The 24,920-nt window shown below is 43.0% G+C and overlaps 1 protein-coding gene across 7 annotated transcripts in view; it reads right to left on the reverse strand.

The window, feature by feature from the left end:
* Positions 1–1,871: 1,871 nt before the first annotated feature.
* LOC119187166 (uncharacterized) overlaps positions 1,872–24,920 on the reverse strand; it is a 395,971-nt gene continuing 372,922 nt past the window's right edge. For 6 of the 7 annotated variants that reach the window (XM_075871840.1, XM_075871838.1, XM_075871839.1 and 3 more), the window contains 3 exons: positions 15,943–16,093; positions 13,170–13,289; positions 8,531–9,184 (listed from right to left, as the gene is read on the reverse strand). In XM_075871840.1, coding sequence (XP_075727955.1) covers positions 9,149–9,184; positions 13,170–13,289; positions 15,943–16,093 — 307 coding nt within the window. In that variant the 3' untranslated portion in view covers positions 8,531–9,148. Of the gene's footprint in view, positions 2,890–8,530; positions 9,185–13,169; positions 13,290–15,942; positions 16,094–24,920 lie in introns of those variants that run through there. The other variant, XM_075871836.1, reaches the window with a different exon arrangement.

The raw sequence follows: 24,920 nt of genomic DNA on the forward strand, positions 1-24,920 counted from the left end.
GTGGCATGTAGTCCTGTTGTTACGCGACAGGTATGTGATGATTTTCATGTTAAGGTTTGCGCTTGTGTTCACCATGCAATCATGCCATACCACAACAGTTTTGCAACGTGCCTTGTGAACGAAACCACCGCATGGGCTGCAGGACAACGACATGTAAAACAGTACATTCATGTCATGCATGTCATGATTTTCATGTGGTTAATAATCAAATATGTTGTTCATACAGTCATATTATGCCATACCAAGTTCGGTATCGATATCATTATCGAAACAGCCAGGAGAGCTAAATGTCGTAGGCAGCTAGATAGATAGATAGATAGATAGATAGATAGATAGATAGATAGATAGATAGATAGATAGATAGATAGATAGATAGATAGATAGATAGATAGATAGATAGATAGATAGATAGATAGATAGATAGATAGATAGATAGATAGATAGATAGATACATAGATAGATAGATAGATAGATAGATAGATAGATAGATAGATAGATAGATAGATAGATAGATAGATAGATAGATAGATAGATAGATAGATAGATAGATAGATAGATAGATAGATAGATAGATAGATAGATAGATAGATACGCTAAAAGTCGTCGAAGTTCGCTAATAAATGCTTCGCATTTTAAATGGAAGAAACATGGTGAAAGAAAACTATGTAAAAAACGGAAAAAACTAGGAGGGCCACCCAGTTTCAACGTTCTTTCAGGCTTGGCATGACTAAAGCGAAGCAGTTAGACTTTGTCTAAAAGAAAGGTCTTTCAAGCCGGGCTCTACCACTGCTCCACTGGTATATTTTAGTCACAGATATGACTTTGTAAAATATTTACCTGCAGATTCCAAAGAAAGGAAAACGAAACAGAAAGAGTCTGCACGGGGCGTCCAACAAATCTCAATCTGCAGCAAGCGGCTTGCGTAAAACAAGCTATGTCATGCGTACATCACAACAATCGGTACTTTTGCATTGTTTTATTTGGACTCACGTCTTGCTTTCAGTGTGATGGTGACAGCCCGTGGTGGCTTCCCACGGCGGTGCAGCAACCATGTAGTCTACAATGCCAACCAGTGGCAGTGAAATTGTGTATTTTATGCAGCCATTTTTTCGAAGGTGAGCAAATAATTCTAGCTTTATTGAATAATTATTTGTATATACCTTGCGGCGTGCTGAGCTCTAATGTATGGTTTGGATCTTCTCAGAAGGTTCGACTACAGATCGGCATAATTTTCTAACCACGCTGAAAAATTTTTTGCAGCATTCCCTTAAACATAAGTAAGCAGTGAATTTTTTTAGCACATTTCCAGCTCAAAAAGGAGGCGAGTGTGATACACTATGAGACCCAGATAAATGATCAGTTTCAATAAAATAGAATGATCTAAACAACTTTTTTTATCTAACTGAATGTTGTTAGCCACTGCGGCCGAAATTATTGGACTCGTTTCATGCTAAGTAAGGTACAATGCCTTCAAAAATGTTCGGTTCCTACTTTATATTCCAACAAAAGGTTAACTAAAATACAATATTCGTATGCTGAACCTTTCACATAATCTTGAAGGATGCAGAAGCACAATTTTCTGTAAAAGCTTGTATATATAGCGTTACAGTTAAATATCTGCATGCTCTATAAGCTGAGCTAGTCTTGAACTTAACTTGCATTAGAGCAGCACCAATGAAAAGAAAAAAAAAAGGAAAAGACGTCAAGAAAAGTAGGCGCTAAACTTCGAGCTGTTTATTTGATGCCCTTCACATCCATCTTATACAAGTGTGAAAGCACAAATAATCTTGCGCGTGATCTCATCCCAAGATACGTCATTTTTTTTATCCGTCAGTGCAATTGATGATGAGCTCACATGCAACTTACCCATATCTGCTATAGCTTCGGCTACTTTGATTTCACGCGTCACCTGATTCCGAGAACGGCCAATAACGATGCAGCTGTAAAGATCACAGGAGCACCACAACCTTTGCAGTGCGCTGCTAAGAATCCTATCGCTGAAAGCTTAATTCCGTTTAACTCATGTTCTTGTAGTCTCTAAGTAGGGCAGAGAAGGTGTGATCAGTAGTCCAGTGGGCTGACGTACGTGTAGTGCTTTCGGCCCCCCAAAAAATAGCGAAGCTTTGCAAGTTCACTAGCGTAAATAATGTCACTCACTTAGTACGTGATAAGAGACAGAAGGTGATATAAGTAGATCGTCAGTGCTGCGTTGTCTATAAGTTTTTATTATCGTGCTGGAAGTACTTTATGGGGCAGATCAAGCGGTGTCCTAATAAAAGGCTACGGGAACACGACTACAACACAGTAAATAAACTTTCAGCAGGGGTACTCCACGCAGCACAGTGCAATTGTTGCCGGTGCTACCCTGATCTGTACAGCTGCATATTTATAGGCTGGTCTTGGAATCAGCTGACACGTGAAGTTCAAAAAGCCGAAACAGTAGCAGATATGGGTCACTTGTGTGTGAGTTCACCATCAATTGCACTGACAGATAAAGTGATGGCATGTCTTGGAATAAGACCAGAAGCAAGGTGAGTTGTGTTTATAGGCATGTATAAGACGAATGTGACGGAAATGAAATAAATAGTTGAAAGCTTAGTGCCCACCTTTCTTGACGTCTGTGTCGTCTTTTCCTTTCTTTCTTTTTCATATGTGCCGCGCTGAAACAAGCTAAGTTCATGGATAAGCAACTCGTCTGAGCCACAACACTTTTGATGCTATATAAATTCACAGTCTGCAAAACTCCTCGAAGTGAGCTTTCTCACCTCCCTTACGTAGAAGTACTCGCCCGGTTTCATTTCTTTTTTGCATTTTGATTCTCTTCTCTTTCTTTTTCCTGGATCTTCTGGTGCCTTTGTACGTACAAGTAAACACTTCGCTTGATCAGTCCTGCATCAAGACAAGAATTAAAACAATCTAGAAACAAGTTTTTGTGCGTATGCTGTTAACTGTGGCGTTTTTTTTTTTTGTTCTACTGTGAACAAAACATAGAATTAGCCCCCTCATGATTGGATAAACATTAATTGATTAAAAGAGCCTTTTGTCCTTCAATGGGCTAATACACGTAAGTTGATATCCAAGCTTCTAGGTTTTGTCGGAAAAGATATTGGAGAGATAATTTCATAGTAATGTTCAGATTCTCACAAAGAGCTGATGCATTTTCTTAGCCATGGTTGACGTAGTAGATGCTTCATCATAACGAAAGATTACGCTTTTATATATATATGTATATATATATATATATATATATATATATATATATATATATATATATATATATGCAATAGATTAACAGAGTTATAATGAATGTTATAAACTTCGAGAATAGTTTAGTATAGAAAACAAAAGAATAATTTATTTATTTAATCCTAACAGTTGTAACAGTTGTGGCTGGTGGGCCAGCCTTCTTCGGAGGATCTAAGCGAAATGATGCAAGTTCCCATAGTAGAGGGCAATCCTCACAGTTCGGAGGCCCCCAATAGAAAAAAAAAAAAAATAAATAAAAAAGCAAAAAAAAAACTAAACCAACAGACTGACGAGGCAAGCGATAGACAACAGCAGCAACAAGAAGAAGAAAGGGGCGATGGAGAGTCGCAGGAAGCGGGTGGGTAATCCATGCATTGTTACTAGGGCTAGATAAGAAGTGCCGCCAGAGGAGGCGACCAAGGAAAAGAGAAAAAGTTAAACATATTGCTGCTTTCTCGCATCCCACATGTGTTGTAGGCCCGTGTACTCAGATTTGGGTGCACGTTAAAGAACCCCAGGTGGTCTAAATTTCCGGAGCCCTCCACTACGGCGTCTCTCATAATCATATAGTGGTTTTGGGACGTTAAACCCCACATATCAATCAATCAATCAAATCGCATCCCACATGTAGATCTAATTGAGGTTCACGTGGTTCGGCGGCTGGCCCGCGGCGTCGTGTCATACACACATACAAGAAGAAACATACGACCCGCTCGAGCTTTAGGGAAACAGTAGCCACGATACCAAGCCAAATGTGCCCTCTCCCCCTCTCCCCTTCTCCCCTCTCTTGCAGAAAAGTGTATAGGCAGCCATACTCAAAATAAATGAATAGATATTCCTTAGGAGATGAAGAAACAAAAACATAAAGAAAAATAAAAATAAAACTAAAGTACTAATAATACTAACACGCACGGGTTGATGCATGTAGCATCGAATTTGTTTATTTTCACGCGGCAGATTGATCGTCCCACGTGTGCGAATTCACGTACGTATAAATAAATTCATTGATTAATTCACTTTCTGTGTTTTACGAAACTTCACGGAGGCACGCCAGTCACCTAGGGCTCTTCTTGATTCCGTGGGTAAGTGGTCTGAATTTCTTTTTGAAGTATGACTCCCGCTGTTCGCGCTCCCGTGTATTCTGGAAGCCGGATTGTAGGAGTATGACACTTACGCGTTGGAAAGAGTGACCAGGGAGGTTGATATGTTTGAAGAAGGGCCAATTGGGGAGGCCCTTAACGTGTGCTCTGTGGTTGTTGAAACGCAAACGGAACGCGGTTTCCATGTGTCTAATATATTCCTGTTTGCACACCTCACAGCGGATTTTGTATACCACATTGGCTGAGTCACAGTTAAGGTGGTTTTTAATTTTGTACACAAAATCTGAACAGGAGGCCTCAGCTGTATCTGTGGTCTCCATGTATGTGCACACCCTGCAACGAGATTTCCCGCGAGGTCTACAGCCCTGATAGTGGTTGGATTTGTGTGTTTTCGCCCTGGCCGATAAGTCTCTCAGGTTTTTATTTTTTGGTAAACCACCTTGGGGAGAGTCTGAAAAGCGGCAGAGAGGCGACTATCTGTTTAAGTATGTTGAAGTGGTGGCTTAGAATAGAATTCACCCGAGAGGCTGCGGTGGAGTACGTCGGGATTAAATTTGCCCCTGAAGTTTTATCGTTATTTCCGCCTTTTTCTGCCATTGTTGATTCTCGGTCCAAAGAGCGAGTGCGCTCATTTGTATTGTAAATAATTTTTTGGGGTAATTTTGACGCAAGAAGGTTGCTCTATATTTCTGTGCGTGAGTGTCTAATTGCGTAATTTCCGAGCGAATTTTTCTGTATCCGTGGGCTTAAGAGTAAGGAACACCTGTTTTGCAGTGATGGGGTGGATGCTGTGGAAATGAAGACACTGTTGGTGGTCAGTTGGTTTCTCATGCAGGGAAGTAGATACGGTGGTACCACAGAGTGATACAGTGACATTCCGTAAGTGAACACTCTTCTGCGAATACGTGCGCGTGAATGTTATCAAACGACGCAGGGAGCTGAAATCAGAAATGAATTTGGAAAGACTTTCTCACCATCAGCCCACACGAAGAATATATCATTGAGGAAGCGTCAGTAGAGTATCGGTTTGAATGGAGAATTTTCGGGGAAAGGAATCTCCGAAGAGGCCAAGAAAATATTTGCCTAATTAGGGGCCATTTTGGTTCCCTTGGCAGTTCTGTTCACCAGTAGGTAATGTTTTTGATCGAATTCAAAGTTATTATGTTTGAGTACAATATTTAGGAGCACCTTTAAAGCGCTTTCATTGAACTCACTTATCGATTTACGCTTACCATAGGCGGCGATTGTGGCGGCAATTCCTTCGGTATGGGGAATGTTTGTGTACAGTGATGAGACGTCCATGGTGACCGAACAGCATTCTAAAGGTACTACAAGGTTTGAGTCTTCTCGAAGGATGTGGCAGGTATCTTTAATGTATGATGGGAATGATTGTGGGATGTGTTTAATGAAATAGCCAGTGAAACTAGAGATTTTTTCAGTAGCAGTGCCGTTGCTGGAAACTGTATGTCGGCCACGATTGTTAATCATGTGAATTCTGGGTAGTACATAGAAGCACCCAGTAGACGAGTTGCTAGGTGACAATATTTTAAAAATAGGATGCGCTATCTTACCACTCTTAAGTAATGATAATAATGAGGCCTAACTGTACTTTCATATTCTTTTGTCGGATCACAAGGGAGTGCTTTATAGAAATTTTCATCAGCCAGTTGGCGAAGCTTTTCCTTGAGGTAGTCAGTGCTGTCGAGTACAACCACAGCACCACCCTTATCAGTTGTTTTGTTAATGATACTCTGGCTATCACTTAAACTGCGCAAAAGCTCCCCCTCCTCCTTGGACAGATTGTTGCGAATGGGTGAGTGCTTTTCATTATCCCTTATTATGTCACCCAACTTGGATGGCTGAAATGCACATGTCGAGACATTTGTCTCGTTGCTTGCTTGGATTCTATGATTTATCTGAAAATTTATTTTGTTGCATGCTGCTTCGATCATGAAAACATTCTTTTAGACGCAAGGTTATGGCAAAGTTGTCCACATACTCAGCCAAAGTTGCTCACATACTGCGACGCTGCCCCTCTGGTGAATTCTATTCGCAATGCCCACGACCTATAGACGAGAACACGCCTATCTCGCACCCAGGCGCCTTTAGCGGTATGCCCTCACTTGCAGAGACGTCATAATTTGTTTGGAACTGCAAAGGCGTGCTTCACTAGCATGACATGCTGTGGCTATAGGAGTTTAAAATGCAAAAAAGTGCCTGATCGCGCTGCGCCCGCTTATAATATGTCATCTGAGTACCAATGCGCTGTCATCTGATGCGACAACAACCAGCGCAAGAGGAAGAGATTGCTGAGCACTGCCTTTGAAGTTCACAACACATCGCGGGAATCGTGCCGGTGTGGTGTTTTGCTATTGCACAGATTTCCATCCACAACGAAAACACTGAGCTCCGCCGCCTTAGGAGATAATCGCAATCAGCAGGAAAAACTACGAGCCGAGTGAAGTGTACGAGTAAGTATACTTATTGTGTTTATTGAAGCGCGACTTGTATACGAGGGACTATACGAGGTTGTATACGAGGGACTATTGGTCAGCTACCAGCTCGTAATAAGTCCACGGGCTACGTGACGCCAAAAAGGCTCATAAAGAGTGTGCCACACTCGTCGCCATGCATTGCTACTGATGGCGCTGACTGACACTCCCACTTATGTACCAAATAAAGTGGCCCGGAGGATAGCCGCCGTCGTATTTCTACTGTGGTCTGCGAATATCCAACTCCTATTTTGGAGAGAGTTGACATGTTGGAAAATATGTGCGGATAGAATCAGATACTTTCAAACACTCAGCAGCAACTCTGTGCTAGCCACCATTTCTCTAGGCGGCGACATGTAGCCACTCACTAGATGGTGCTGGTGATGTTTCTACAGACTCTCGTGTTTAGAAAAAGTGGGTAACGATACAGAGTTCTAGGTACTTTAATATGGGAGAGCTTAAAGCCGACCCACCGATCGTGATTGACGATAACAAATTTCTACAGGTGGTTTTAGCCTGCGAGGCCCGTCCAGTAAATTATCTGTGCGCGCATCTCTTTCCAGTATTACATTGAACGCGACAACATTGAGCTTACAGATATGGCTGCATTCTTTCTCATGAGTAGCATGCTTTAAACGGTGAGCAATTATTAGCGTGAAGTGTTTTCCAGCTTTTTATGCACCCACTACGAGATCTTAAGGCAATATGCGCAGTAACGTGGTGCCTTTTGTAATGGAGGACTGTCCTCAAACCACAAAATCGTGATGAAAACCACACGTTATTGAGCCCGATGGGAATGTACGCTCGTGCCATGCAATATTACTGCGAGATTGCATGTTGTGTTCTGAAATTTCCAAACAGAACGCGTGTGTTAGCAAAGCAAAAACATGATGTTTACTGCATTTCCAAATGGATGAAGTTATTTTCAATGTATTCAAAGCGTACGCGTGGATGTGTGGTACAATACCGGCTTGCCATGCAAATGGCATGGTTTCAATCCTCACTTAAACTCTAAATTACAGCGAAAGCTGTTATGAAATCACAACACTGTTCACGTGCGCGGTGTAGTTGTCTGCCGCCGCCGCAACCCGTAATCAATATCACACGAAACAAGAAAAAAACTCAGTAAACAAACAACATCAAAGACAACACAATAGAATTCGAACCCGAGTCTTCTTTGTGCCAGCCCAGTACTTTACCACGGTGGCCCACCGGTGCTTAGAAGTTCTTTGTAAACTGGCCTTAGATAGGCTTGATGCCGGGAACAATATCGCGTTTATATGAGTAATGAAGCGTTATATTGCATTAGCAATTATAAGGACACTCACTGCTTGATTTCGCTACTGGCGTCGACGTTGGCATCGCCGTCACTCACCATATATGTATACGTATCTATATGTATGAAAACGCAAGAAATAAAAAAATTCTGAAAAAGTTTTGGTGCGCGGAATCGACGGTGGAACTTCTGAGTCGTGAAGACGAGGCGTTATCCATTGTGCCACGGAGAAGCACGTCCTTCAACGTTCAAACAGCAAGCTATTTATATTTACCCCTTACCGCTAGTGATGAAAATATTGGGGGGGGGGGGAGGGGAACTATCATGTTTCTAGCATTACCCACAAGATGGCGCATCTACCACGCGTACTTCTTTGCCCCGCAACGAAAAAAAGGGAGAAGGTGGGCGCTCGTCCGCGCGCCCTTATCTCGCGGTGGGGAAGATGATATGTCTTCGCTGGCCTGTGGCTTTCATTGTAACGATTCTGTTGTAGATGCCGGGTGCACAAATGTCACTGCAATCGTTCCACAGTCTTCGTTTACGAAAATAACACGCTCTTCAGACACAGTGAAGTAACAACTGAGACGCTTGTTCACGTTCGTCTGTACCTGTGGGTACGTTTCATGCATAATATATGTCTGAGAAACGTAGGGCACTGCAAAAAGTCAAGGAAATATCAATTGTCACATATAGCGAATTGCGCCAAAAGTGGGTCACGAATGTTCCAATCGTATATAAATGCTAGATCTTGTTCACATATGAACTGTGGCGCATAATCACTGTGGGGGATTGTCAAAAGCTTCTGCCACTCTTCGCAGTGCTCGATTGAGTAGTAAAGGTCGGTTGGTATGAATAGAAATATTTTGCATCCTTTTACTATGACGTAGGAACCTATAGTTTGCTCCTGCAGATGCGGCATTAGAAGAAAAAACGGTTTCTAGGCAACAGTAGATGAAGGCGATAATAGTGTTTCGTTTATTTAAAGCAAAAGACATGCATGCAGCAATGCCTACTGGGTCAGTTGAAAGTAAATATCATGTTTCAGCCAGGCATTTCTTATTCTTGCATCTCTGAAATAGAAAAGTGGCCTTTATTTGTAATCAGTAGGGCGAAGTCAATATGTTTCCACTTCTAACCTTTCTCGTGGTATTGGCGTGTTCAATACCGGCTGAGGTGGTCACACTTCGACCGAAGCAAACTCCTAAAAGACATTTTAATGAATGTAGTGCAGGTAGAAAATTTCCACGTGGTAAAAATTTCCATAGCACACCACAATGCCATGGCTACACTCATGCCAACAATCATGTGCATAAAGCCTCAGTCATATGTATCGCCGGAAGCGTTTCGAACAACATGTATGTTAGGTTAATATCGCTGATTATTGTGTCTCCAAACGTGAATTACTCTGAAACCTGTATCTTTATCTTTTTTGACAGTTAAGCATTTGTATTTATTAGTATTTTACGTGTAGCATTGACAATGCGTCAGACATGCGTGCGCTGAAATATCCTCTGAGTATCAGCAAATCAACCACTTATCGTTAAACCGGTAGTATTAGCGTTAACTATAAACGATAGAAGTAAAAGACCGGTACACACGAAAGTGTAATTCTGAGCGGTTATTTCTAGAAAAAGGTAATCTAATTAATGCTTCGGCAAATGCGACAGTGCACATAACAACAAAGGCAAAAACACAACAATAAACACCCCTTATGAGAATACCTTAATACTTCTGTCGATACTTTTCTTTTGTGGTTTAGCCCCTGCTGTCATAGGTAATGTTTCTGACAGGGTATAAGTGACGTCCCATTCTTTCTGGCTGAAATTTTTACAGTTCGCTTTCTCCGAGTCCCACCATTTATCTTCTTTTCTTTAGAATGAGTGAAATTTCCACCATGCGTTCGTAAAACTACTAGCATGTAAATGTATAGAGATTTCACAAAAAGAAAACTTCTCAGGGAACAGAACAATTTCCCTGGTTCTCACATTGATCCCAGAACAAGTCCCTTTCCAGGGCATTGAACCTTTCTCGGCTGACTGCAAAGCCGAAAAGCTTATGCGAAGAAAAAACGCCAAGTTTTTTATGAATGACAGAACTCAAAGTCAGCTGAGGACTGTCCAAACAAGGTGATGATATACCCCACAGCTATACTGCCTTTACTAACTCCCCTGAGCTTAGCCTTCGGCAGACAGTTTTCCTTTTTAACTTGGCCGAGCCTCAAATACCTAAAATTAGCTACACGCACCGTGATTTCTTGTTTGCCCTGATATTAAGGGTATATTCTATTCGTTTATTAGAAAAGAGAGAACTTAGACCTAATATTAGCAGAAACAGAGAAAACATTGTTATCGACGCAAAAGAAGGGTGTTATGACATTGTGAGTTATTTTTATCCTTGCATCGCTCATTGCACTAACACCTGAAATAATTACCTGTTTCAATACATTCTTAATTTTGGACAAGTGCAGTGGTTACGAATGGCTAGATGATAATAAACGCCACAAATAGTGTCCTTTCTAGCAGCGGACCTGTTTTAGAAATCGTAAACTTCAATATCCATGAACTAGTATGCAGTACACAAATGCGTTAAGTCGCACCACTCCCCACTGGTTCATCAAAAAGAAAGCAACTGTCAGTGAGCCACAAAAACTACGTGAAGCCTATTCCATTAAAATACTGGAGACCTCCACTATCTCTCGTATTCATATCATGTTTTTGGGCCGTAAAACAGGAATTACTATGAATAATTTGCACTCGTTTTCAGCAATATCGTTTTCAGCATTTTCGGCAAGATGGCGCCATGAGCGCGCGGCGGCTTTCATCTCTCATGCTTACGTTGGCCCGTGGAGAGGAGGGCAATGGACGGTCTCTCGCGCGCCTTTCTCTCCCATTGAGGAGGATAATACGTCTTGGCTGGCGTTTGGCTTGCACTGGAACGATTCTGTTGTAGTTACGGGGTGCACAAATGTCACTGCAATCGTTGCACGCCCTCTATTTGCGAAAAGGTCGCGCTTTTCAGACACAGCGAAGTTACAACTGAGACGTTTATTTGCGTTCATCAGTACCTGTGAGCACGTTTGGTGCGTCATTTTTGCGTAAAAAACGCGGGGCACGCTTCTATATGCTTGCCATTCTGCGCGTGACCTTCCGTTTGTTGCTATCACATTCATTGCTTCACTTTTGCGGCAAAGCTGTGATTTTTTTAACACGGAAAAAGTGCGTCACTTTTACATCCTATTAACAGTGTGTTTTGACAGCGGATGGTCTTCAGCCTTGCTCAAGATTTCTTCTTGACGGGCGAATGGATTCTATATATTTCGTGCCGTCATTTTATCTCTCTGTGATAACTTTAACTCAGTTGACTTGCGTTCAAAGATGAAGGCCCCATTGACCTTTCCTAACCACAGTGCTTGTTTGCAAGTGATTACAGTTTCATGATGTTACAGCTGCCCCAGCTGTTGTTTGTGTGCTTACTGTAACGGTTATTGTTAGCTTATTTCTCTGTTGTTGAAACCCTGCTATGTCTAGTTGCGCCAAATGGTCTACTATATAACCACGCTATCCTATCCGCTTTTGTCACTCTTAATACGGCGTTGCAAGAAAACTTCGCCACATCGTGCATAATGCCACCCATATGCATTGGAGTCTTTCACTGAACTCTACTCGACGCCCACAAAACCTCGGTTCACTACTCTAACTACAGCTGCTATCAAAGTTCGCAACGTGACGCTACAATGCTGGGTTGGTTGAGTGTCGGCGTAGCCTTTACCAACTCATTCAAATATCGCATTGGTATGGCGGACTCTCTCAACTGTGATAACTGCCATTGTGTAGAAACTCTCGACTATGTTCTATTGTGCCGACTTTACACAAGATCGCCGGACTCTCCAGTGTTCCGTAAGGAGAATAAATGATCATAATTTCACTAAAGAGATCTTGTGAGCGTGGTCTTTAAGTACCTCAGCCCAGAAAGCCACACGGACAATTCTTAGGGGCAACATCACTGGGCAACGACTTGTGAAACCCTGCACTGTGTGCGGTCTGTCTGTCTGTCTGTCTGTCTGTCTCTCTGTGTGTGTGTGTGTGTGTGTGTGTGTGTGTGCAATGTCCATCTTCTCCTCTCTCTTTCTGTCTTTTACTTCCCTATTGCCCTCTCTCCACGTGTAGGGTAGCAAACTGGACTTTGTATAGGTACCCTCCCTATCTTTAATTTATTCTCTCTGTCTTTCTTTACACGCCACAGATGCATGGGGAAACATGGAATAAGCAAAACGCTACCTTGGATGAGCATGGAAGCATCAAATAGGCGTCTTAAAAATAAGAAAACTCGAAAGAAGGAAGGAAGGAAGGGAGGAATAAGGAAGAAGGAAGGAAGGAAGGAAGTAAGGAAGGAAGGAAGGAAGGAAGGAAGGAAGGAAGGAAGGAAGGAAGGAAGGAAGGAAGGAAGGAAGGAAGGAAGGAAGGAAGGAAGGAAGGAAGGAAGGAAGGAAGGAAGGAAGGAAGGAAGGGTAGTGAGGCCAACAGGACGTGTGTCTGCTTTGCTATACTTCACGGGGAAAGAGATCATGCTGGCGGTTCGGATGAGTCGGAACTGTGGTTAGCAGCTATACCGCAAGAAAACTTATGTTTGATTAAACGCACGGATGCCGAATATCGAGAGGTCGATTTGTTGAGGCAAGCTTCACGCGTACACAGCAGATAACAAGATGCGCGACCATCAAGTTGACTAGAGACCTGGTGCATTGACACATATATTTTTTGTGTGTTTGGCCAGTTACCGAGTCAGGGATAAATACGAAACTAAAACACGCTGTATACTAAATTTACTGGAATAAAAACTACCATCCAGAATATTTTACGAAGTGCGAAATTCTTAACCTTGAAAAACCTATAATTATTATCTTCTGGTTTCACACCATACAACTTGAGAATTATGACTCTGGTTGCCTTTTTAGAAAAGTGTTAACGAAAAAATGCACTCCTGTAGTCGTTGTCCTTAACTATGACGTTTTGCATCAAAGGCAGAAAAGATATGTGGAAAAATCGTAATAATTACCTCTCTCGGATTGTACTTATTACATGGTGTGCCATCTAGATCGTGCATGTAAAAAACACTCCCCATGTCTGTAGTTGATTCGAAGGAAGCTTTGCAGCTGAAGTAGCACGTACCAATGGTCTGTATATGATGAAAGAAACACAGCACACACGACAAAATTTATATACTGGTTGTGGGGCAAATCCTCCAAGAATTAATGTTGTGGCTGAAAGTAAATCATGCATAACCACACAATCACATCAGTCTGATCATAGTACATTTCATGAAAGCTATTTTGGGGCAAAGTAGTAATACAATTGCTGCAAGGCGTGGTGATATGGTAAATATGTACTGTACACAACACAACCATGTAGTACACAACTTAGTGGATTAAACGTGTAAACGATATGAGAAGCAAGGACGCTGAACTGTCATCCTGAAAGCTAAAGAAGAGTGAAGAATTATTCGTTATGACGAGAACATCAAGGAAGTACTCTTGCTCAGCAGGGATGCCTATTTTGCACAGATTAGTACGAATAGTAGTTATTTTGCATGCATTTTGTTCACAATTTTATTTCATAATCAAAAGCAGAAATGTTTTATTTTTCAACAAAACTTTTGGGAGTCCTTCAAGCAAAAAGCTTCACTATACGGCATGAATGTGCCTGAAAGTTCATACAAGGCAGGAGGACCAGACGACTATCATATATACACTTGTTTCACATATATTAAAATATAATACACCATTTATTACAACCTAAGAAATAAAACATTTTGAACACCACCTCTAAAAGCACGGCATTTATGAGCGTGATAGAAATCAAACATTTAGTAGAAGAATTGTTCAAATACGTTATTATACAAGAGAAATAGTAGTAGTTACAACACTAAATAAGCACTAATATAAACATGGCTGCGATGCACATTGCGATTATTTGAAAAATATTATTCGATACTTTAGGAACTGTTTCGTTTATGCATTTTTTAAGACTTGCAAAAGTACTTCAAAGTTTGAGAGACAAATTATTTGGAGTAAATCTTTTTTCTTTCCGATTTACCAAACAACGAGAGTAGGCCAGGTCTCAGGGGCTGTATGAAATTATTGGTTCACCTGTACGGCACGGGCCACCTTTCTTGGCTACTATTTTATTCTTCTGTCCTTTCATGCTATTCACTTAAGTGATAACTATATAATTTTACAGGTTCTATAGGAAAAGGTCTTAGGTAATTTGTTAACGCATAAAGAAAATTCAAGGTGTAAGAAGTCCACTGTCGGGAAGACCCGTGAGAGGGCGGAGAGGCTCAGCCTACACGTCCTGACATGGGTCTCGTCAGGAATTCGGCGTATAGGAGCACCTTATACTCTTCGACAGGCCGGAGAACTTACTCATGAGTTGGCTCACTCGAACTCACTCAGACTCAGATTGAGCCGTGATTCCGAGTGTGACGTCAGTCTGCAGGAGTAATATTTTCGTTCGCTCGAGTCCGAGTGAATCTGGCCTAAGAACACATTTTGCTGAGTTAGTGAGTGCGTCTCAGCAACGTAAAAGTAAAAAAGACTCACATGACTAGTGAGGAACAAAGCTAGAGAATAAAGATAAGCATTATGTGAAGAAATGTGGTGTCAACCATAGAAACAAGTATGTTCCCTCAGCTGGGGTGCTTGTGTATCGCATTCCATTATCTTGTGGGCTGTATTATATTGAACCGATGGGCCGCTGTGTAAGTAAAAGGTTGCGGGAGCCCTTTCTGTTTTTACATAACGGCTAGCCTTCCCATTTGGAATCACACTGCACGACGTGTGGGTGAACACAGGTTCTTTCGAACACTGTTAGTATTTTCAAGCACCACGATCACTTCAGTCGTGAGGTTTCTGTAGCTCTCTGTAATAACAAGTCACGTAATACTTGCGTTAGCCAAACCTCTGTGGCATTGCACGCACGAAAAAGAGTTTGCTTTTTCGACGCAAGTGTCACTTAATTACTTTGATCTTCAATTGTCGTACACGTCTGTTCTCTTTTTTTTGCTTTTAAGCTCATGCTTTCAGGAATTTATTTCTTCAGTGGGTCTGAGTGAGTTCCACATTTTTTTGCCGCCCTCAGGTGCTTCTACTCTAGTTCAGCATTACTATCAGCCTTATTTTGATTCACGTTTACACTGACGCCTATCCCCACGTACTCTAAAGTGAAGCCGTTGATACACCAATTCAATATTTATTGAACAGAGGCATAAACTACTTTCAGGGATCTTTAAGTTCCCTCATCTACATTTTTGGAGTAGTTCTTGAAAAATATAGCTTATGTTTTATTCTCTTTTAACAAAAAAAATGTTCTTACTGTGTTGCACTCACTGACAACTCATATTCGAGTATACTACATAAAAAGGCGCCAATAAAAGCTTCGATTACGTGAGATACTGGTGAATAAAAAGCATGGACGCCAAAGTAGAAAGACCTCAACAGACTCACGACTCGACTTATTCGAACTCACTCGGACTCAGGTGGAGCCATGACTCTGGGTTCGAGTGAGTCTGGGTGAGTAATAGTTTGATGAGTTTGAGTCCAGGTGAGTGCAATCGCAAAAACATGTCGTGAGTGTGAGTCCGAGTGAGTTCGGCTGAAAAAAATTTTGATTGGTCTGAGCCCAAGTGAGATCGAAGAGCAAAATATATTTCATGAGTGATTCAGAGTGAGCTCCACAAGTTTTGCCGACTGATGTATTCTTCTCGCTAGATCAAATCAATGATTTTTTTTCTCTTCTCTTTCCGATATATTCTCTATAACAAAAGAACACACCTCGATTTTCTGGATGTCTTGGATTGCACTCCGTTTTTGCAGGCACTGCACACGCCTTTGATCCTCTAGTGGAGGATACTCGTCAGGATTTGGCATTGTTTGAGGTGGGTTTGTGTAACCCTCTCGAAACAAGCATTTCGCCGTAGGGCCACTGCATCAATAAGATATGTAATATGAATTCAATTCAGTGGCGCATGAAATGAATAACATACACTGATAATTAACGTAGAAGTGTCAGGTTTACGATTCATTATGAGATAGAGGCACAGTGATGTCGTATAGAGAATTTGTATTTTTCAATTCATATTGAACTTTCTTCTTCAGCACAAAGGAGACACGAGTTCAAACAAAACAACTTTTATGCATATAAAGTAAAAGCAATTCAAAATCCAAAAGTCTTTGTGATGGTCTTGACGAAAAACAAAAGAGGAGAGATGCGAAAAATACTCCTTGTCCAGTATTAAACGCTGCTATTTGCCTAGGCTTGATGTGAGTAAATGCAGCATAGAAAACCTCGTTAGTTCAAGTTAGTCGTAACTTTGTTCTTCTGGATTTATAAACATACAAAATCGATGCACAGTTGACAATTTTATAAACTGCCGCAGGCGTATGCGTGGAACCTAGAGAACAGCCGACTCCTCTCCCTCTCCCTCAATCGCTTAAAAGGAGGTACGCAAGGTTGGCCAAGGATATACTTTTAATCGCAAGGTTATACTTTTACTCAGTCGTACCTAGCTCATCCTCGTTTAAAAATAAGCGTTATAGTGAGCAGGCCATCGCCGACAATGGTGACCACAGTTCTCTCATGTTGCATTCCAGCAGTTCGCTGCCCATGTTTGTTTCCGGAAAGCCAGCGACCAAAGACAAGTAGGTAGGTCGCTGAAATAGCAGATCAAATGGCGATTGCGTTGGCCTTGCTGTGTAACAGGAGGTCTACAATTTACAGCGACTCGAGATCGGCGGTCTGAGCATTTGCCAAAAGAACAATATTGGAGCCAGCTTTGCGAATTCTTCGAGACAAAGACATCGAGCCACACGCACTCGTTTGGTTCCCTGTTCACATGGGACGCTTAAGGGAGCCCTGCCCAATTCCAACGGGTTAGCCCACATAGCTGTTCGAGATCTAGCAAAATGCGTAGCTATCGGGGGACGCGGCGCTGATGTCTTGGAGAACCGTGACCCTCCCATCACGTATATTAAATTGACAAAACATTTTTACATGGCGTGGAGACAATACTCTCCACCGCACAGATAACTAAGCATACCTCAGGCTCTGACACTCAGGCTTCTCGCGCTATTGAACATATCCCGAAATACAGCCAACTATTACATGTTTCTTCTGCGACGATATAGCTACATTGGAACATATGCTCTGGCGGTGCCCCTAGATCACGCCATCCGAATGGGAGAGTGCTATTGCAAGCTTCGGACTCGAACAACAGCTATGGGCAGTCCACCGGGCCCACGATGCAGCAGAGAAACTTGGTCTTTTGTTCCAGCGTGGGAGCGGCCCGAAACGTACTAAAGAACGTTCCAAAAGACCAAATAATGTTCATCCGTCAATCAATTCAACCGTCCGTCCGTCCGTCCATCCGTCCATCCATCCATCCATCCATCCATCCATCCATCCATCCATCCATCCATCCATCCATCCATCCATCCATCCATCCATCCATCCATCCATCCATCCATCCATCCATCTCACAGGTTCAGTTTAATTTTTTCGTTCATTTTGAAACATGCCTTTTAGAAGCTACTAGCAGGTGCGGGACGTGCTGCGATGAACGCTTGCCCTCTTTAAAGTGGAATCCGGTGCGTGTTTATGCATACCAATGCATTAGCACGCACTGCTTAGAAAGTCAAGATACCCAGAACGTTAAGGCCACAGTTCAACATTCAAGGCTTATTTAAGCTCAACAAAAAATTATAGCAGTAGTAGACTACATATGCTGCTCTGAGAAACATAAAAGTGTCCAGAGTGATGCAGGCTCTATGACCGGCTGCGCAATTTGTTTTCAATGTGAAACATTGTTTGCCTAGTGCAAGCACGGTATCTATCTATCTATCTATCTATCTATCTATCTATCTATCTATCTATCTATCTATCTATCTATCTATCTATCCGCTTACGCAAGGGCGCTCTCGTGCTCACCACTTTAACTTGGCCTGAACAACAATTAGTATAGCAGGGTAAGATTGCTTGACGAATATTACGCGCTCGGCATGACATGAAGTCACAACCCCAACGCGCACGTCATCACACACTTCCCATAAAACAGTGGCACATGCCAGCGTGCGAGTATGTGCCTCTGGTATGTGGGTATGTGCCGCAGGTGATTGACACTTATTATATACCAAGGAACGACAAGAACGCACATGATGAGAACAAGAAACACCTGTCATCGGCAGCGTTGACCCAACGAATGCAACTAATAAGAGCGTCCCAGCAGGAATCGACCGCAAGCATTCTGCTTGACAATCAAGCATTCTATCACAGAGCGCTGAAGTTGACTTACGTACCAGTGTTCAGGGCTACCATTCTCATGAGCACCAGTGCTTCCTGTAAGCCTATCGCTTCTCATGTTGCTAATGCTTATGTTCCCTGCTATAGCATCGTTGCGGAAGTGCAAAGAACTGGTTATATAAACATCTCCGAATCCATCTCCAAATCCATCTGTGTGTGAAACTTCATACTTATATTTAGCGTCAATTCATGACGTGTAACTCAACGAAAAAATGACAACACGTTCAGTTTCCCTCCGGATGCTTCGCATACCGTCAATTGCGAAGGTATGCGAGATCAGCCAAGTTTACTTTAACAGGTGTAAATTCAACAATGACCATGTACTTAAAGAATGGTCAGACACCACGTACAGTTGCATTCGATGACATGCGAAGAATTAATGATGAAGGTTCGTATGTCACTTTAAAATCAGCACAACGTCACGAGTAGGAGGTAAATTGTGCCGTAGTTGACTTTCAAGTCATGATTATCATGTTTGGACGTGTCACTTACCTTCGTCATTTATTCACGTCATCAGATACCAAATTTGGTGTATGTGAATCTAGCAGAAGGGCCGTGAGCGTGCTATGAACGTAGCACGTAGTCCAGTGTTACATGAAACGCATGCCATGATTATCATGTTTGGACGTGTCATTTACATTCGTCGTCCATTCGTGTCACGTAATACCAAATTTAGTATATGGGGAACTAGTGAAATGGCCGTGAACACGCTATGAGCGTAGCATGTAGTCATGTTTTACATGACACGCAAATCATGATTATCGTGTTTGTAGGAGTCGATTACTTTTATCATCTATCCATGTCATGCAATACCAAATTCATCATATGCGGAGCTAGCGAAACGGCCGCAGGCGCATCATGAGCGTGGCATGTGGTCATGTTGTCACATGACACGCATTAAATGATTATCATGTTTGTACCACTCACATACCTTCGTCATTCATTGACGTCCCGTCAACGAAACTTCATATGCGTGAAGATAGTGAAACGGTGGCGAGTGCATCATGAAGGGCCAATATACTCCAACGTAACGTTGACGCGCGCGCAGGCTGCGTGCAGTGACGCTACGCTAGCAAAACGCGAGCCGGCGCCACCGGCATCGACGTGGCCCGGCGGCAACCGGCGCGAAATGCGACATGGTACAGTTCGCACCGATGACGTTACCCAGACAGCAACGCGTCTGCCTAGCTTCGTGATGGAGGGAAGCCGGGCGCACTCAAACGCGCATGCGTCAAAGGCAGATGGCACCTGGCGTGGCATCGCGTGCGTGACGCGATGAAACGAACGCCGGTGCGCACGCACGCCGGGTCACGTCGCAGTGTATTGGCACCGTGAGTTTGGCATGTAGTTATGGTCGTACATGACACGCATCTCATTATTATCTTGTTTTCACCAAGCACATACCTTCGTCATCCATTCACGGGACGTAATACGAAATTCGGCATATGTGAAGCTAGCGAAACAGCCCCGGGCGCATCATGAGTGTGGCATGTAGTCATGTTGCTACATGACACGCATCTCATGATAATCGTGTTTGCGGAATTCACATAACTTCGTCATTCATTGATGGGACGTAATACGAAATTTGATATATGTGAAGCTAGCATAACAGCCGCGAGCGCATCACAAGCGTGGCATGTAGTCATGCTCTAAATTGACATGCATCTCAAGGATATCATGTTTGCACCAGTCACATAGCTTCGCCGTCCCTTGACGTCCCGTAACACCAAATTTAGTATATGTGAAGTTAGCGAGACAGCCTCGAGCGCATCATGAGCGTGGCATGTAATCATGTTTTTACATGACACGCATCTCATCACCATCATGTTTGCACCAGTCATATATCTTCGTCATGCATTCACGTCACGTAACACCAAAATTGTTAAATGTGAAGCAAGCAAAACGACGGCGAGCATACCATGAGCATGGCGTGTAGTCATGACTCATGACTTACATGACATGCATATCATCATTTCACCGTTAGGGTCTGTCACTTGTGTTCACCATGCAGTCATGTCATACCACGACAATTTTGCAACATGTCATGTGAACAAAACCACCGCAAGAGCAGCAAGACCATGAAATATAAATCATGACATTCATGATATGCATATCATCATAGCCATGTTATGACTAATCAAATATGCTTCTAATACAGTCACATTATGCCATACCAAATTTGGTGTTGATACAATTAACGAAACGGTCAGGAGAGCTAAAAGTCGCAGGCAGCTAGATAGATAGATAGATAGATAGATAGATAGATAGATAGATAGATAGATAGATAGATAGATAGATAGATAGATAGATAGATAGATAGATAGATAGATAGATAGATAGATAGATAGATAGATAGATAGATAGATAGCTGAAGTTCGCTGAGAAATGCTTCGCATTGAATACATGTGCGAGCTGAAAGCTCGAGATGTTCTGAACCTCATTTCTCGACATAACTGCGTCTTAAATGCGAAGCAGTTCTTAGACTCACGTGGGTCAAGCGCTACGTACGTGCGTAGCGAACACACCACGGCACGATCCTCTCGCTGCCGTTGTTGGACCGTTTCCAAGTAGGTCAAACCATGGCTGCGCGTTGACGTCACGCTTCCCTTGCATGCTTCCTTCGCAGGTGCACGCTGACATAACTCTCGTTTTCTCTCTCTCTCTCCCCAGCCGCACGCTCTCCGCAGCACCCGTAGGGAGCCTTATGTGTGTGCGTCTCCATATTTTAGGGTGGTGTCAGCTTTTGACCCACCATTTGCCACCGCCTGCTAAAACACAATACTGCCAGTCCCGGTTTCCATGGCAACAAGCACTGTGTTGGTTCTGCGGCCAGGCGTTCTTGCTCCGCCGCACTGCATCAGCTGCATGTTGGCGCTGGTGTGCAAGCTGCAATATGAGCTGCGTTTGACTACACCGTAGACCTCACTTCCACTACGACACTATCCTCGCGCTAAGCGCACCTACAAAAACTTTGGAGTGGGAATGCTAGGGTGCTGCGTGCCGCGATGCAAAACCCTCTGGAGACTGTTCCGCTTCCCGACAGCCGATGGAAACCCTAGATTACACAAGTGAAGGGAGATTGCTTGGAGCCGACTACATATTCCCGTGTTTGTGAGGTGAGTACCCACTGTATTGCAAGTGCATTGAGTATACCACCGCATATTTCATGAAATTAGTGACTATTGCATGCGCCGAAAAGCACTTTGAGCAAAGTAAGCAGGACAACTTGCACAGTAAAAAAAATGAATAAGGCTTCGTTTGGCTACGTCGGGTTATGTGAGCGAGAGCTGGTTAGCTTGAGTATGCTTGTTTATTCTCGTAGTCGAAGCGCAGTTCACCAGTCTAATGATATCACTAGTTGAACGTGTGGTCCTGCGTGCTTTCATTATCTCCTTTTTGTCGGTTTCCAAAGCCGTCGCCTCATTCGTCACGGGTAACGCCAGACCCGTAAACCACCAACAGGCGCTCGCGTTCACGTCTTCCTTTGCTGGCAGATGTTCGCGTTCCTGCACTTTCACCTCGGTCACTGAGTAGGGCCATTTGGAGAGGTATACAGACGAGTAGACAAACGCGTTCCCTGTAGACCCAGCAGACTCTTGACATTTTCTGGCAATGCTTCCAGATTGTAATGTTTCTAAGTAATCAACTGTACAGACTCGTTCGCAAGAACTAAACTTGCCGCAGAAAATTATATTACGGACAAAAGCAATCTTTAGGCTATGAGAAACAGGCTAGTGGAGTTATGCGTTTCACAGAGAACATCGGGGGCTACCCGGTGGCTTGATCAGCCTTTTCTATCGTTATGGGTACCGTCATATAGTACAGCACAGTCTCGATCCTTGCACTAGAAGGCCTTTGGGGTGTCTGCAGTGATAAGGTGAATTTGTTTCAGGAATACCGCGCAGACATTGAAGTTCCTTCGCAGACACATTGACACTTTCCCCTCACAAATATTGGCTCCCTAAAGATCCTCACTCCGCCAAAGCGGTGGGACTACGAGGTGGGATAAACGAACTGTTTTACGGTATTTTACACAAGCTCAAGTCACGAACACGTTTTTTCTGTTCTACAATATGGCGGCTAACTTCACAAAACAACTTTTCAGCTTTCAGAACTTGCTACATAAAAAAAAAATAATAAACCACCCCCTTATCGTTGAAAGCAATGCTGCCTTCAATGTAAATGAGCGACTGCTCAGAATGAACACGGCGGCCCGTCTAGTATAGCGGCCGTTTTAGCCAGTTGCAACCAACCATGATCAAAGTTGTCACCACCCTAGATCACGAAGACGCGCGCACATCAAGGTTCTCTAAGCACCCGCCGTGGGCAGCTCCTCCACCGGCTTGCAACACATTTATTTCTCGCTTTACACTCTCCACCGCCCGCAAGGCACGACCGCACGTAAAGTAGAAACACTCGGCTCGTTTATCTGCGACGAAGCTTACACAAAACCCAACCCACCTCCCACGTGTTTTCCTGCGGCGGCTGCATTTCCGATGGAGGCCAAAATATTGTAGGCCCGTGTGCTCAGATTTGGGTGCACGTTAAAGAACCCCAGGGGGTGGAAATTTCCGGAGCCCCCCACTACGGCATCTCTAATTATTTGGTGGTTTTGGGACGTTAAACCCCACATATCAATCAATCAATCAATCAATAAATCAATCAATCCCGTGTGTTTTCGTTTCAAACATACGTCTACTCAAGGAATTGCTACTCCAAGTTTTGCTTCAAACAAGCACTTTTCCTTCAGAAATGTTTCTTTGTGGTGGCGTTACATCTGCTGGTATTCACGCACCTTCTATCAAACAGTATCAAAAAGCCCGTTTTGCTTGAAACGTTAAATATTTGCTCGTTCAACGTATTTGGACAAGAACGCTAGAAAATGCCATAATGGTAAATGTTTCTTATTCTGGCCTTTGCGGAGTGTCGTAAACATTTGTGGCTAATCACTTGAACAAACGTAGTGCCACCAGAATAATATTTCAGATGCGAGGTCAAGAAATACCAAATGATAACAAAATTATCTTGGCCTTTCTTACCGCATCGTGAATATAACCAAGAAGGGCCAAGAAATGTATGACAATTTACAACAGGCCGCGCGGCATCAAGGAGAGCGTCCAGCTTTCAGATAAAACTAGAACTGTGGAAACCTGAGAACCATTCTTGAATAATTTGTGAAGACGTCGTGGAACACTTGTGAAAGCCACTAAACCTAACTTCGCTATCGCTGAAGAGCCCGACTAGGCTCGAACAACAAATGAGTGTGCTCAAGAGATGAACCGTTTTAGAACATTGCAGGTTCGCTTCTCTGCACTGCATATTTGAACGAGCAATCGCGGCGCCCGTCGTGCTTGAAGCGGGCGTGTGTTCCTAGTCGAACGTGTTAGGCCTTATCTATCATGAGTGTTTTTGACATAAGAGGCGACTGAACATTTTCCACGTCATTGCGCAAAAAAACCAAGCTTAAGTAAGTTATTTGCACGTAATCTCAAGCCACCATTAGTAGATGAAACCACATAGCAACAAAACCAACTTCACAACTTTGAAAAGGGTCCATTGGGCCTGCTCCGAAGGACCGTTTCAACCAGTCATAAGACATCTTAGGTGCTTGTAATCATGTGGATGGATTTTCAGAACCTGTGCGGCCGCTAGTCGTAGTTTGTATCACCACAGCGGCCGTGAAGATGTCTCTACTATCCACTCCGTGACCCCGCATTCGTTCTCTCGGACTCTTAAAGATCAAGTAGAAAATCTAGTCATCGGGATTTTAATTGGCGCATTTAAGACTATTCAAAAAGAAACTGTTGAAAATTAATAATTATTTCATTAAGTACTTTCACCTGAGGGAATTCGAAGACTTAGTTAAACTTTCGTTTTTACGTTACTTACAAACCTATCTCTTCAGACTCCCGCGTACAATTACTTTCATAGTAGAAGCACTTGAAGATAGCCTTTTTTGTTTTGAAGATGAGTGCCTTGCTTACAGTCTCGTAAAACTAGTGTTTGATACATCAGCCGCCAGGTGTATTACTGTGATCACACTGTGATCACAATATAGAAAGTCACAGCGTTGTCGCAAAGTCGAACCAATGAACGCAATAGCAGCGAATTAGAACGTCAAGCGCAAAATGGCAAACAGATCGAAAGGTGCCCCGCGTTTTTCACACACAAATTACACACGAAACGTACTCACAGGTAAATTTGCACGCGAATAAGCGTCTCAGTTGTTACTTCGCTGTGTCTGAGGAAAGTGCTCTTTTCCCAAACGCAGGCTGCTCAACCATTGCGGTGACCTTTGTGTGCCCCGTAACTACAACAGAATTGTTCCATGGTAAGCCGAACGCCGTCCAAGACGTCCCGTGCCCTTATCTCCTCACCGGAAGATAAGGTCACGGGAGAGATCGCCTAACCACCTCCTCTCCGCGGGCCAAAGTACGCGTGAGAGATGAGAGCC

Source organism: Rhipicephalus microplus, chromosome 8 (genome assembly GCF_043290135.1).
Source record: "Rhipicephalus microplus isolate Deutch F79 chromosome 8, USDA_Rmic, whole genome shotgun sequence".
Taxonomy (NCBI): domain Eukaryota; kingdom Metazoa; phylum Arthropoda; class Arachnida; order Ixodida; family Ixodidae; genus Rhipicephalus; species Rhipicephalus microplus.